General features: G+C 40.7%; 2 protein-coding genes across 3 annotated transcripts; one reads left to right on the top strand and one right to left on the bottom strand.

Annotated features, from left to right (window-relative positions):
• Window positions 1–3,813: 3,813 nt before the first annotated feature.
• LOC115692544 (protein EDS1L-like) lies at window positions 3,814–6,723 on the top strand. 2 transcript variants are annotated; one of them, XM_056314536.1, is made up of 4 exons: window positions 3,814–4,350; window positions 4,991–5,474; window positions 5,580–5,749; window positions 5,874–6,723. In XM_056314536.1, exons 1-4 carry the CDS (start codon window positions 4,006–4,008, stop codon window positions 6,591–6,593), a joined length of 1,719 nt encoding a protein of 572 aa, XP_056170511.1. In that variant the 5' UTR covers window positions 3,814–4,005; the 3' UTR covers window positions 6,594–6,723. The 2 variants fall into 2 exon arrangements, with proteins under 2 accessions (XP_056170511.1, XP_030475292.2); XM_030619432.2 differs by having other exon boundaries at window positions 4,991–5,749.
• Window positions 6,724–11,017: 4,294 nt separating this feature from the next.
• Window positions 11,018–12,832, bottom strand: LOC115692554 (uncharacterized). The gene is made up of 3 exons (XM_030619442.2): window positions 12,562–12,832; window positions 12,335–12,401; window positions 11,018–12,164 (listed from the first exon to the last, which is right to left on the bottom strand). The coding sequence occupies exons 1-3, from the start codon at window positions 12,634–12,636 to the stop codon at window positions 11,281–11,283; spliced, it is 1,026 nt and encodes a 341-aa protein (XP_030475302.2). The 5' UTR covers window positions 12,637–12,832; the 3' UTR covers window positions 11,018–11,280.
• Window positions 12,833–14,479: the final 1,647 nt, after the last annotated feature.

Genomic DNA, 14,479 nt, shown 5'->3' with positions numbered 1-14,479 from the left:
CCACACAACTTCATTGCAGAGGACTACTGAAAATGTAAGACTTACCTTCTAGTAAATAAGTTGGTTTGTATTTGAGGCTGTATCATCCCTCTATTCTTGCTGGAGTCAGGTGTGATACATCCAGCTTTACTGAATAAAAGTAAATTTCCCATATGCTTGCCTGAAGATCAATTCTACCAAACATGTGCATAGATGTGCTTCCAAGCTAGAGTAATTCCTGAAGTACAGGCAAATTTGGCCACCAATTCCAGTATCACTCTATCAACCTCTTAAGTAACTGCAACTACAAGCCAGATCGATACATTGCTGAGCACGGAACCAAACCAATAGCTTTAGAGCACAGCTAGATACTTAAAGCTTATTATTTACCATACAGAGATTGAATTATGGGGAAACTCCATCCAAACAAGTATATACGATTAGAAATGCATAAAGTCCATACAAACAAAAGTTCACAGATGGATTTCAATCATTTTTCTTTCATCCTTCTCCTGGGTTCAAACCCTCAACCCTAAACTGCATGTCCCAACATGTTAATAAGAGAAGTGTAGAATTTTTCACTTGAAGCACTTCTTTTACATACTTCCAGCTGAAATACTGGTCCTATGACAAGAAACATGAGCCTCCTCCTATAATTGTTCCGTGACATGTCGAACCTTCATCAGATGTGATTTTGCCACTAGAAAAAATCATTTCACACTTCAGAATGTGCATGCTCTTTAAAAAGATCTTCAGGGTTGATCTTACGGAACATAAGTCTGACGACATTTTCACAATTTACATAAAACAGATGGCTTCAGACAATGCTGTTGAAAACAAATGAATGGATGCACGTTAGCCATGCTACATTGGCCTATCCAAAGTACGTAAGAAACCAACAAAGAGTGCAAATTACAGAAGAAACTAAACAAAAGACAGCCTCTAACAATCAAGTCGCAACTATGCATCTTCATTGTGGATGACTTCCGAAAAGATATGACTTACCTTTTAGTAAACTACACATTCCCGAGTCTTGACCGCCAGGCCTCCAGTCCGGGGGCAGGTGGGATGGATCACTTAAGAGGTAGGTGCTAGGTTCAACTCCAAATGTGTGTATATTTACATATCACTTATGGGGAAGGCTATCTTGTTTTAGATATTTTGTACATTCATGATTGGCCAGACCCTTAGGGTGCGCATGGAATGCATTCCGGAATAAAAATTTTGAAAAATTCATAAAAATTTCCAGAAAATAAAAAAAAGTCAGATTTCGGGAAAATATGAAATTTGGTGAATTTTTTTTTAAAAAATAAAAAAAATCAAAAATTTCAAAACTTCACAGAATAGTTTAAAACAATGTAGCCACCCACTTTAAGTGAAATTTAAATTTTTTGAGGTGCCCAAAAAAAATCAAAAATTTCAAAACTTCACAAAATGGCTTAAAATACCCGTACACCTACTTTGAATGAAATTTAAATTTTTTGAGGTGCAAAAAAAAAAAAGAAAAATAATAAAAAAATAAAAAATTTCAAAACTTCACAAAATGGCTTAAAATACCTGTGGCCACCCACTTTGAGTGAAATTTAAATTTTTTGAGGTGCCCAAAAAATAAAATAAAAATAAAAAAATTTCAAAACTTCACGAATGACGCTTAGAATATCCGTAACCACCCACTTTGAGTAAAATTTAAATTTTTTTAGGTGCCCAAAAAAAATAAAATAATAAAATAATTCAAAACTTCACAAAATGGCTTAGAATATCTGTGGCCACTCACTTTGAGTGAAATTTAAATTTTTTTAGATGCCCAAAAAAATTTAAAAAATCAAAAATTTCAAAACTTTACTGTAATGGCTTATAATACATGTGGCCACCCACTTTGAGTAAAATTTAAATTTTTTTAGGTGCAAAAAAATCAACAAATCAAAACAGATTGCCCGAAATCAATTTCTGAGGTAGAATTAGTCATGTTTTACCAAACAGATTTTTTCCAAATCAATTTCAGCAAAAAATTTCGAAATTGATTTCTAGTAAGATTTGATTTCGGAGCAAAATGGTTACCATTCGCACCCTTAATGTACATCAGCCGCAGCAGCAGCAGCGACAATACCCAAGCCTTGTCTCGCCTTTTTAAGCCACGACACTCTATTTTTTGTCAATTAATTTGAAAAAGTGGCAGTTAATTACACGCAACTCTGACCAACCAGATTGCTAGCACTCAGAATGTGACATCAGCAATAAAATGGCGGAAGTTGGAGTACTAAGACTTATGCACACCGATGCACGAAACAAAGTCGAGAAAGTAATAGCCCCAGAATTCTCCCAGACCACCTCATTGGAGACTAATAAATCAAGTTTAAAACAAGGGAACAACGTGGAGATCATTTCCTAGCAGTTGTACAGGTGAAGAAGGTTCTCTCTCTCCCACAAAAAATCGAACACCAAAAAGAAAAGGACACAAGAAAACACATGCGAAGTTTTAAGTCAACCGCCAGGATTGTTTCAAGACAACCGCGACATAACATGTATATTTGAAGCAAAGGGTCCATGATACCACCTCATCCTGTTGAGCCTCTTTCGCCAATTAAGTGCACCATCATAAGGAAAGCAACCACTGATGTCATCCGCAGCAATTGACAAAGAATATGCTTCGTAACAACGTGCTCTAGAAGAGGTTGAACATATCCGGGACAACTCGCTAAGCTTATATACCACCAGAGCATCATAAGCTAGGTGCTTGCACCAATCAAGATTAGCCCCAATTGGATCGCATAGGCCCATAGCCATGAAATTGGAGTACAAACTTGTCATCATAGGAGTGACGTTGTTGATGCCGTCGTCCATTCAACTAATTGTCATGCGATAATGAATCCCATTGCTTTGTAGGTTCTAAGATTGCTTCGCACGTTCATCAAAAGAGAAAGTTAGTGCAAGACAACTTGTCTAACCCGAGATGTTTCCTGGCAATTTCCCGTTGACCTGACGAATTCTATTGGTCATCCCCTCGTGGAAGACTTACTATCTATTTGTGTCGAAGAATACACATGTTTGGACCAGACTATGTTGATGCTTGAGGCGATACTAATTAATTTGAAAACATGACTTTAAATTTTACCTTTTATTTTCTTTCCTTTTTTCAATGGAGAGTTGGAACATGACTTTTATCAAAGGGGGAACACCTAAGTTTTTTGAAAGCATACAAATATTTGCTATACCAAATCATTTCAAAGTAAAAATCGGTATTTTAAGTTATTCAAGAAGGCAATCCCCAACGTTTTCTTTCTTAAGTTAAAGTACAAAGCCAACAGATACTGGTTAACAACAGGTGATCACCTATTCCCGCTTGACCTCACCTGATGTTTCCAAGCAGAACCACAATTATCCCGCGTCAGGAGAAGATATCTTATGTGACGACCTCCTTCATGTGGCAGTGACGATGTTGTGTAGCCGACTGATCATAATTGCTCGCGTATTACGAATCTCATAATATTTAGCTCCGTGTATGTATGCATCTTACTTTTGATTGGTCGGTTGCACAATTTATCATTGTCTCACGATGTATTCGTCACGTTAAACACCTTCTTATGTCTTGATTATTACTTTCATTTTTCTTTCTTTTTATTTTTGGATTTGAAGCATGACTTTTGTCAAAAGCTGAACACCTAAAGTCATATGAAATCATATATACGTATTTCATTTATTTTGGTATTTTTTTAGCTTGGAAAAGAAAGGCAATCCCCAACTTTTGACAAAAGTTGATTGCCACTCCCACACGACTCGCCCTGATGTCTCCAACCAGAAAACGAATAGTCCTATTACAATAATTTCTCTATCCAACTTGTATTTACTAATTACAAAGAGAAGTAGGTGCTTGTCTTTCCTATCATTGACCCAACCCTCATCTGAGACAAGTCAATGATAATTCGAGTCAATAAAGAGCGCTCCATTGCCCACAACTACCAATCGCCGGCATCTCAACAAGCAAATTTTGCAGAGAGAAAGCTCACATAGAAGTGCATAGACATTTACATGAAGACCATGGAGAGAGAGCTTGGCATCAAAGCGGAAGTGATCAAGAAAGCATTATCTGTATCCATCGAAGCTCATAAGAGCCCAGGGAAGCCGTGCCTCGTCGAAGGGAAGATTCCCAATAGCCCTTCGCAGGTCGTCGTGGCCTTCCCTGGATCATGGTCTCTGACTGACTGGTTCGCCGGAGACAGCGAAGCCAAGCCTTTCGGAGAGACCAAGATCGACACTAAAAAGTTCCGATCTCTCAAGAGCATCAGCAAGGATGTGGACGCCGTGGTCAACGAGGCATTCATGGCGAGATTCCTGCGTATTCTGGATGATGGAAGTGGAACGTTCCGCGCGGAGGTAATTCTTGAATCCCGAATGATGCTCTGTTCCCGCCGTTGTTTCAATACGTCGAAGAGTCCGTAGTATTTCTAAGACAGCATTTTTTAAGGCCATTTCTTGAGTTTTCCAAGTTTCATTTGAAGAGCAGAAAACTCGAGCAGTTCCTACTTTCGGGTTCAAGGCGTTGCCGTACCTTGTCCCGTTCAGTTCATGGAAACTCTCACTGGAACACCATAGATCAGAAACAAGAGCTTGCAAAAGTAATTTGCTCACAGCCACACACCCTCTATAATTGAAACTCTTCCCTCAAGTCATAGTATGGGACAAAGATTTATGTATATAGATCACGTAAAATGCCCGATCTGATTTGCTTCAGTTTGCAATTTACCATTTGGGGGATTAGCTAGTCGAGTATATATGACTCTATGGGGTTTGTCTTATCCCTTTTTTATACGTATAGTCTCCAATTGGTTGGAATTTAAAGAACCCTCTCTCCAAGGGTTCGTTATTAGATAACAACAATAGCATAGATGATGGTTCAGTTTAAATCTCTCTGTCGACCTACCCTTTGCAATAAAAGGGATGTTCATCATTGATCGAGTATCGCAGCAAAAAATGAAGAGTCGGAAATAAACCTGGATTTGTGTTTGATTGTCAGGTGACAAAGGCGGTGAAGAAGAAAAATCAAATAGTATTTGCAGGCCATTCATCGGGCGGTCCGATCGCAATATACGCGACTGTGTGGTTTCTTGAGGAGTACGGAAGATCAAACGAGACGCAGACTTCCCGTCCTCTCTGTTTAACATTCGGATCCCCACTTACCGCTGACTGCACCTTTTGCCATGCTGTCCAGCGTGAGGGTTGGTCCGATTGCTTTGTCCACTTCGTTACGAAACACGACATCGTTCCCAGGATTCTGCTCGCTCCTCGCTCTTCCACGACAGAGTTGCTGCAAGAAATTCCCCCTTTCTTCAACCCGCATCACAAAGCCGACGAAGCAAAAGTGGCTTTGTTATTTGGGAATGTGATGAAGACTGCATCATGTGTTGCAAGCCAGGCAGCTTGCGCACTGACGGAAAGCAAACATACCTTATTTGACACCATGTCTAGATTTATCAAGCTAAGCCCTTACAGACCATGCGGTATGTATGTCTTTTGCACTGAGACAGGCAGGTTGGTGGTCGTGAAGAACCCAGATGCGGTTCTTCAATTGTTGTTTTACTCTTTACAGATCGAGTCTGAAACAGTACTTCAGGACACAGCAGTGGCAAGCTTGAAGGCGCATTGGACATATAAAGATACATTAGAAAAAAGATTGGCCATGCACACCGTAGTTTGTTTGGAGAACCTCCCGGAATTACCTCTCAGCTCAGACAATACTACAAATATTGGTGCTACACTAAGTGACCTTAGCCTGGTATAGTCGATATTTTATCTAGTCCAAAGATTTTCTATGGAAAATAAATTTTATTTTGCTGATAATCATTAATTTGTTAAGAAAAAAAATCAAATATTTACAATATATAATTTCTTGATTATAGTGCATACCGGCAAGGCTGTGCCTTCGCGCCGCTGGAGTGTTGGAGAAGCAGAAAGTGAATAACCAGAATACAATTGTACCCAAGAAGGAGACCATAAAGACAGCTCTGAAAGCATTAAGCGACTATCGGACCACAAGCGAGAATGATGGCATGGGCATGGGATATTACGATGCTTTCAAGATGCAAAAGGAGGAGGAAGACTTCAAGGTCAACGTGAAGAGACTTGAACTGGCAGCTCTGTGGGACGAGATTATCGAAATGATAAGACAAGAGCAGCTCCCAGATAAATTTGAGGTAGATGAAGAATGGGTGGAGCTCGGCACGCAATTTCGCCGACTTGTGGAGCCAATAGATATAGCCAACTACTATCGACACTTAAAGAATGAAGATGCAGGTCCTTACATGACCAAAGGAAGGCCAAGACGGTATCAGTATCCACAAAGATGGCGAGAACATGCTGAGCAATTGGAGAAAGATTCGAGTGGTGAATCCTGCTTTTGGGCTGAGGTGGAGGAGCTCAATGCAATTACTAACAAGAAACCATGGAAAGAAATAGAGTACAGGGTTTTGACTTTGGAGAAGAACCTGAGAAAATGGGATGATAAAAAGGAGGTGGAGAAGGATGTATTCTTAGAAAAGAGCACACTCGTTAAGTGGTGGCATACTCTCCCTGACAACCATAAGGCAAATTCCTGCATCAAAGAACTCATTCGAAGCTGAAAATTCCTTACTGCTGCAAATTTGCTTGAAAAGCCAGACCCAGCAACTGGCTGGCATCATCTAAAGAGGAGTCCTTCCCGTTTTGAGTTGATTTTCTCTGTACAATATATGTCTTCAATGAAATAAATTACCCTTCAAAAAACAGGAGAGAACCCCTGAAGTCTTCTTCATGTCCCTGAAGATCCCAAACACGCAAAAGGAAAAAAGATGAAAGAATCGATAAAATTGCTCCAGTGAAGATAAGCCATGTGGAACTCCTTGGATTATTAGACTACGCAATATAGAGAAAAAGACAAACTGATTGCTCAACTAACCAATAGCATCGCTGTAAAATCAGATAGCACGTCTTCTCTAATTGGTTGTGAAAGACTACCCGAATGAAAAACTTCCTCTGTATTAACTGTGTCAGCTAAGTCCACACCATGAAATGGAGAAAAAACCATTTTTTAATTGACAAGAGACAGGAAAGAACAGGCAAAACATTGATGTACAAGGGAAGAGAGGAGAAAAAAGGCACAGCAAAATCTTTAGAGCGAATCCTAAGCTCAAGGAAAAAAGTTTGCCCATTGAAAGAACAAGAAAACGCCACATCTCCACATGTCCAAATGCATAAGCACATGCAAGGAAGTGAGGATGATGAAATAAAGGCAGACTCGAGAATCGGTTACAAAAGACATACTACCTGAACTTCCAGCTTAAAAATCAGTGCTTAAGATTGTTCACTCCGGAAAGAAACCGAAAAAGGAAAACAGAAAAACCACCTCTTTGTATGACATTAGATATTTCCAACCTTATTGAATGAAAGTACAGTTCCCATTTGCTTACCTGAACTTCAATTACTACAAAAAATGTAAATAGTCATGTTCTTCAGAGCTAGAGTAATTCCTAAAGTAAAGGCAATCTGGCCACCAATTCCTGCATCCTCTATCAACCTCTTAAGTAACTGCAACATTTAAGCCAAATCGACTACATTGTTGAACAAGGAGCCAAATCAATAGCTTCAAAGCACCAGCTAGATACCCAAAGCTTATTATTTACAATACAGTGATTGAATTATGGCGAAACTCCACCCAAACAAGTAATTACAATTAGAAATGCATAAAAAGTCCATACAAACAAAGTTCACAAATGGATTTCAATAATTTTTTTTTCGTCTTTCTCAAGGGTCAACCCCTCAACCCTAAGCTACATGTCCAAAACCCCCACCCATCCCTGACCACTGGGCCAACCGCCATAATTGTATCTCAACATGGTAACAAGAGCGGTGTAGAATTTTTCACTTGCATAGGCTGATTTACATACTTCCAGCTGAAACACTGGTCCTATAAGGAGAAACATGAACTGCCTCCTACAATTATTTCATGACATTTCGAACCTTTCATCAGATGTGATTTTGCCTCCAGGAAAAATCTGTTCACACTTGAGAATGCGCATGCTCTTTACAAAGATCTTAAGGGTCGATCTTATAGAACACAAGTCTGATGTAATTTTCACGATTTACATAATACAGATAGCTCCAGACAATACTGTTCAAACCAAATGAATAGATACACGTTGGGCCATGATACATCTAGCTTATCCATAAGTATACTAGTAACTGACAAAGATTGCAAATTAGAGAAGAGACTAAAATAAAAACAGTCTCTAGCTGTCAAATCAGAACTCTGCCACTTCATCGTAGAACTTCTGATAAGATACGACTTACCTTCTAGTAAACTACACAAACTTCAGTCTTGACCACCAGGCCTTCTGCCCGGTCGCAGAGGGGATGGATCACCAGAGGTAGTTGTAAGTTCAACTCTGAGTGTGTGTGTGTGTGTGTACAAATTTATGGTAAGTGGGGAGGGCAATCTAGTTTTAAATATCCTGTATATTCATGACCGGCCAGAACCTCAAAATACAACAGCAGCAGCAACAACACCACCCAAGCCTTGTCTCACCTATTTATGCCATGACACTCTGTTTTCTGAAAATTAATGTAAAAAAAGTGGAAGTTAATTACATGCACCTCTGCCCAACCAGCATATTACATAATCGCTAGCACTCGGAACGTGATATCAACAATAAAACAGCAAAAGACTCTGACTGGGCGTCTCGTCTTGAAAAGGCGATGCAACTAATCATAATCAAGACAGAAAAGAGTTACATGCTACCATCACAAACCACTACGGAATTCCATCTGAAAATCAGCATTCCTAATCTAATGCAACCTACTTGAAAGGCACATTGTAGAAGGTATACACTGTTCACCCAAAGAATCCAGTTAAGCTAAACCTACTCCACCTAGACATCCTATGTTAAAGACAATCAACCAACAGATACTTGAAGAGCATTCAATGATAGCGTCATAAATTTAATACATACATTAATCTATATGGTAGAATAGAATAGATTCTTGACCTGAGAGCAACAAAGTCATCACTAATCACATGCACACGCAATTACCACTGAAAGAAGCTGATAACAAAGTTGAAGTTCTTTCACCAGGATACCTATGACTATGAGATGCATAATGCCACGAGAAGTCACTTCAATTTATTGAAGTACTAAGAAAAATGCACACTGGTGGATGTAACAAACTCAAGAAATTAATAGCCCCAGAATTCTCCCAGATCCACCTGATTGTAGCTTGATAAATCAACTTAAACAAAGGGAACAACATATAGATCATTTCCTAGCAGTTGTACAGGTGAAGAAGGGTCTCTCTCTCCCACAAAAATCGAACACCAAACAGAAAAGAAAAGGATACAAGAAGGTACAAGCGAAGTTTGAAATCAACCGCCAGGATTGTTTCAAGACAACCATGCCATAACATGTTTATTTGAAGCAAAGGGTCCATAATACCTCATCATGTTGAGCCGCTTTCGCCAATTAATGGCACCATCAAAATAAAGCAACCACTGATGTCATCAGCAACAATTAACGATGAATATGCTTCTTAACAACATACTCTAGAAGAGGTTCAACACTCCTAGGCACAACTTGCTAGGCTAAAATTCATTTCCAATGTTATAGCAGAACAACATAAACTAGGTGCTTGAATAAAAAAACAAAAACGAAAACAAAAACCCAAACATGATATCCCACACTCAGGGTTTTTTCTTACTCATTTGACTTAATCTAAGAAAAAATTGAACGAGTTAATCTAATATGTTTTTGTTTTGCATATTTCCAAGCTGAAGTTAAATCAATAAGGCAGGTGCATGAAAAATAAATTTAAACCGAGCCAAAAAAGACCCAATCCTCAAAACTCAGATTTCAGTTTATGGGTTAATTGAAGAAAAGACAAAACCGATCAATCCGATTTGGGTTTGGCTTCTGCATTTTTACAAACTGAAGCTAAATTGATCAACAGAAAGCATTTTATATTTTCTCATAAAAATTAACCTTTGAACTTGAAACATAATCTATGTAGGTGAATATATTACTTTCTTATTTGGGCTTACAAAATTCTCTTAAAATGGCAAGAAAGTCTAGACTTTCAAACTTAGAGATCACGAATTTCTCTAGTCAGGCACATCAAAAAGAAAAGGTCGATTAGCTGACAAATTATCTCAAAGAAAGAAATCCAGTTCACTTTGGATACCTTGCCTGGTTTTAATACCATCAGGAAGTTCAAACATGATCAGATTCACCACAAAGAATTTTATTTCAAAGCTTAGGATCTGTATAATACCCCACCTCACGAAGAATCATTTGTCAACAAATAGCGCCAGCACAGAAAGCAAGCAGCGATGTCATCAAGTATGATGGCAGCGAGGAGCCTTGCCCTCCTTTATCATATTCATCCAACTTCACAACAACAGATGAACAGATCTCCCTAAGAGCAAGTCTAGAACTATATGTATTCCTTGGTGCAGTATAGGCATAAAGATCAAACAAAACCAAGTTCCAGAATATCTTGGGGTAATCGAGTCCAAATTAAGTAAAAGTTAGAAGAAGGAAAAAATCTGAGATCATGTCCACAATCATACACATTGATACATACAGAATACTTGATGATAACTTCTCTGCTTGTTTTCCGGAATATTTCCCTCCAGACCAACTTCTGTGTAAGCCTCAAAAAGCAAGTCCAGATACTGCCCTCAACCCCCAAATTGTGTCAAAGCATTTGTGACTGGTTAGCAGGAAGATGTTCTTCAATACTTAAAATTCTCGCTTGAGAAGGGTCATTTGCCATTTGATTACTTTGTTAGCCAGGAAACTCATCACATATACAAGTAAAAAAATTAACCAGATAAACCTTGGAGATATAACTCATATATCCAATTTCAGAACAACTTATAAGGACATATTACAGCAGGGCAGTCCACTCATTGGATGAATGTATTTGAGTTTTATGCAGCATAGAAAAGACAAGATGAAAGCCAAGACCGAGCTACACAATTTCTGTTATTAAGCTGGTCTAAGAGGGCACGAGAAAATTAACAAGGATAACTCGTGATCTTATTCTTTCTCAATAGTAAATTTCTATACCATTTATCTATTCACATAGCAACAGGAGTTCTCTACATTGGCTAAGATTCCACACTGTTCAGAACCAGATTCATCAGAGAAACAGTTCAAATCAGGTGCTGTAAAACATTGTCCTATGATCACATATAACTCCATCAAAACGAGTAAGACCCTCCACACACGTCAAAAAGAGAGAGACCAGACATACAGAACTCTTTGCAACGTAGACAACCTATGTCCTGGTTATCATGCTGTAAGAGCGAGTCAGCCGGAACGCCTGACTCCCTTCAAGCAAACTTGGCTCTGCCTTGATGCACTCATGTTCATATGGTTTTCTGCAACCAGGGCAGCGTCCGTCTTCCTCGAGGATCCTCTTGTGGCAGAAAAGGCAGAGCCTGAACCCACACAGGCACGGCAAGAAGCTAGAGTCTGTCTTGTCCAAATCCTCAAAGCATATGGGGCATGACGAGGGCACGGATATAGCCTTGTTACACCCCCAAGGGATGGCTCCACTTCCGTAATGCCGGTTTGTGTCGGGGAAACTGTACTGCTTAGACAAATTGGGCAGACTCTGGGGGCGAAAAGCATCGTCAGGCCTCCACGCTCGGTTGTTCGCAGTGGCAGTTCTCGGAGGCCTTCTAACGCACTCAGGCCGCGAATTATCTGGAGAATTATCTGGAGCCGCCGACTCCTTCTCGCGCACTCCTCGAGACTGCAATCCGCCAACCGTTTCGCCCTCCGGAGGAGGATCAAAAGGCGGATTCTGGGGCTTTTCATCGGCAGCTAAGGCATCAGCCACGGCTTCCCAATCGTCCAAGCACCCATCATCCCCTCCCTCCTCTTCTTCAGTAGTACTCCCGGAGAAGCACCCGATGCTGCTACCGCTGCTACAGCTGCTGCTGCTACCGGTACAATTGCCGCTCGAATTATTGCCGCTCAACACACCGGTGAGGCCGATCGGACTGATCGACGGAGACTCGGAATCGCTGTCCTGGTGGACAGATCCGTTCTCGTCATCTCTCCGCCTCCTCATCCCTAGATTCTCCAGCGACTGGCCGCTCCCGCTCCGCTGCCCATTCTCGCCTTTCCAATCCTCCCTGCTCTCCTTATTCTTGACTGGATTATTCACCACAGCAGCACCAAAATCAACAAAAGGAAAGCAGATCATCCACAAAAATTCCAGACAAAACGCACCGAAAACAACAACAACATCGACACGCGCAATCATCAGCAACGAAAAGGAAGGGACCCCGATTATCAGCGCAAGGGAAGAATCGAACGCGTACCCTGAGAAAGCCACTGCTCGCGACGGGCGTCGAGCTTGCACTGCTTCAGCTTCGCCGACCTGTTGGCCTGCGCACATGCAATCGAAGATTCTCACCAAAGGAAAAAAAAATATAGAAAAAACCAAGCAGGAAACCCAAATCGAGCCATCCCACGCCTTCCCCACCACACATTGCCGGGAAAGACGAACGGGGCAAGAACGTTTCGAGGCGGAAACCGGGAGACGTACCCTCTTCTTCTTGGCGAAATCCCTGGCGTTCGGCGCCGAATTGGCGGAGGCATTGGTGATCGAATCGGAAACCATGGCCGCTCCTCTCGGCTGGAATCGATCCTCGGCAGGAAACCCTAGTTCGCTTCGCGCACGGACGGAGAAGGAGAGAGAGAGAGAGAGAGGAAAATTTGTAGAGAGAGATTGGGGGTTAGAGAGAGAGATAGGATAACGGAAACACCTCTGCTTCGCTCGCTCGGTTTTTTCAGACCCCTCGCAGCGATCGCACGAGGGGGAGACATATGTAGGGCCCCCGCCCGGTTTTTACCAAAATGACCTCGCCCCCCCTCTGATTATTTACGGTTCGGCCCCTGTAACGCGAGTTTCTGACTTTTCCTTTTCCTTTTTGTATTTTTTCATTTTTTTGGGCAATAAAAATAGTTTTCGCGATGGTGATGGGTGGGCTCCCGCCTGCTGACGCGGCCTCCCTAGCAACATACATCGCACTAGCGCCCCGCTGGTGCGAGTCCAATAACGCTGCGTTTTCGGACAGCGTCGAACAAAGATCTGAAGGGGGGGCGCTGGATTTTGGGTTCTGCGAAATAAAAGCGGAAAATGAAATGCTTCTTTGGTTTGACTTTTCGTAAATTCTAAATTGTAATATTTATGTGCCTTTTGGAATTTCTTCAGTGTGTTTATTAGCTTAAAAAACCCGGCGCTATAAAAACTAAAAAATAAATAAATAAATCGGAAGCAATTTGTATTTGTTTCTGTCAATTGGCAATTCTGGTGTTTATATAAGTGAATATTGTTCTTTATCTCCGTGAGCGTAGGCTACATTTACCGATCCGAAATAATAAAAAAAAAAGAAAGTGCAGATTTCATTTTATTCTTTTTCTTTCCGAAATTGTTAGGTTCCATTGAAATCTTCACACGGATGTTCCTTTGGAATTTAGCAGAATAGATACAAAAATGCAGAATTAGTTAATAATTACATTAACTCGATCGGATTATTTAGGGTAAGCGTTTTCGAGCTACATAAATGTTGAAACCCGTGCAATCACGTTTTACTTAGCGCATTTACTGGCTCGCATTTAAGCCGTGTGATTTTTTTTTTTTTAAATCTTCATCTTAATCCAACAACACCTTATTAAATACAGGATTCTATTAGAGCGATTGTTACGAAATTAAGGGCAAGGGCATTGAATGGCAATGCATGCTTAGAGCTATCGTATTAAATAATAATGAAATGAGTTACGAGCCAAAGCAACTAAGTGAAGGGCAAAGAAACCACTGGGATTTGCCACGGTGGCCACCCTTCTTACTTGAAAAGGGAGAGATGGGGAGTTCAAATCCCCACTTTCTTAGGGGGCTAGGGTTGGGGACGGGTAGTTTTTAGATGTAGGTTTCGATTCCCATACCTGCAAGAGGTAGGGCAAAAGTTTGAAAGTAAGTTGAGAGTTAAAGTAAAACAAACCAAAAAAAAAGTGAAGTGCTAAGCAATAAAGATTGCAATGTAGGTGCTTCGCCATGAGGCCTACTTCTCGTGAAGGGTTGTAATCTTCATGCGGCTCCTCTGCCTCTTGGTCAAGCAGCTTCTCCTTTTTCCATTCAACGCCCTTTCGCAAACCCTTCTTCACCTGCATTGGTCTCACCTAGACCTTATTGTCTCTATGGATTGCTACTATCACTTTTGATATCTCCGAGTGTTGTCACCAAAAACCTGTCTTTTAATTCAAGCACTTCTCGAGAGTGAAGCGCCCTAAATGAGTAATTCTTCCTTTTCTTCAGAGTGGCAAGTAGCAGAAAGAGAAGGTTCAACTTAGGCGTAACTCAGTAGAGGTGGCCACGGGCGCCACGTGCAGCTATGCCCCTGCACCGCAGGAGAACGGCCAACGGACGGCCCAACAAAAAAAAAAAAAAGATTTATTTGCGAAAG

This window comes from Syzygium oleosum, unplaced genomic scaffold (genome assembly GCF_021117445.2).
Source record: "Syzygium oleosum isolate NSW1041296 unplaced genomic scaffold, Sole_v2.1 Sole_v2.09, whole genome shotgun sequence".
Lineage (NCBI taxonomy): Eukaryota > Viridiplantae > Streptophyta > Magnoliopsida > Myrtales > Myrtaceae > Syzygium > Syzygium oleosum.
The sequence above is the reverse complement of the archived record's forward strand: the minus strand, read 5'-3'. Positions and strand labels throughout refer to the sequence as shown.

Bases quoted from the DNA above. Each gene is read 5' to 3' on its own strand.
- LOC115692544 (XM_030619432.2), top strand. From the start codon at position 4,006: ATGAAGACCATGGAGAGAGAGCTTGGCATCAAAGCGGAAGTGATCAAG. The intron at 4,351-4,990 runs GTAATTCTTGAA...TTTGATTGTCAG, and splicing joins GTGGAACGTTCCGCGCGGAG to GTGACAAAGGCGGTGAAGAA. The intron at 5,750-5,873 runs GTATAGTCGATA...TCTTGATTATAG, and splicing joins CACTAAGTGACCTTAGCCTG to TGCATACCGGCAAGGCTGTG.
- LOC115692554 (XM_030619442.2), bottom strand. From the start codon at position 12,636: ATGGTTTCCGATTCGATCACCAATGCCTCCGCCAATTCGGCGCCGAAC. The intron at 12,402-12,561 runs GTACGTCTCCCG...GCATGTGCGCAG, and splicing joins ATTTCGCCAAGAAGAAGAGG to GCCAACAGGTCGGCGAAGCT. The intron at 12,165-12,334 runs GTACGCGTTCGA...TGAATAATCCAG, and splicing joins CGAGCAGTGGCTTTCTCAGG to TCAAGAATAAGGAGAGCAGG.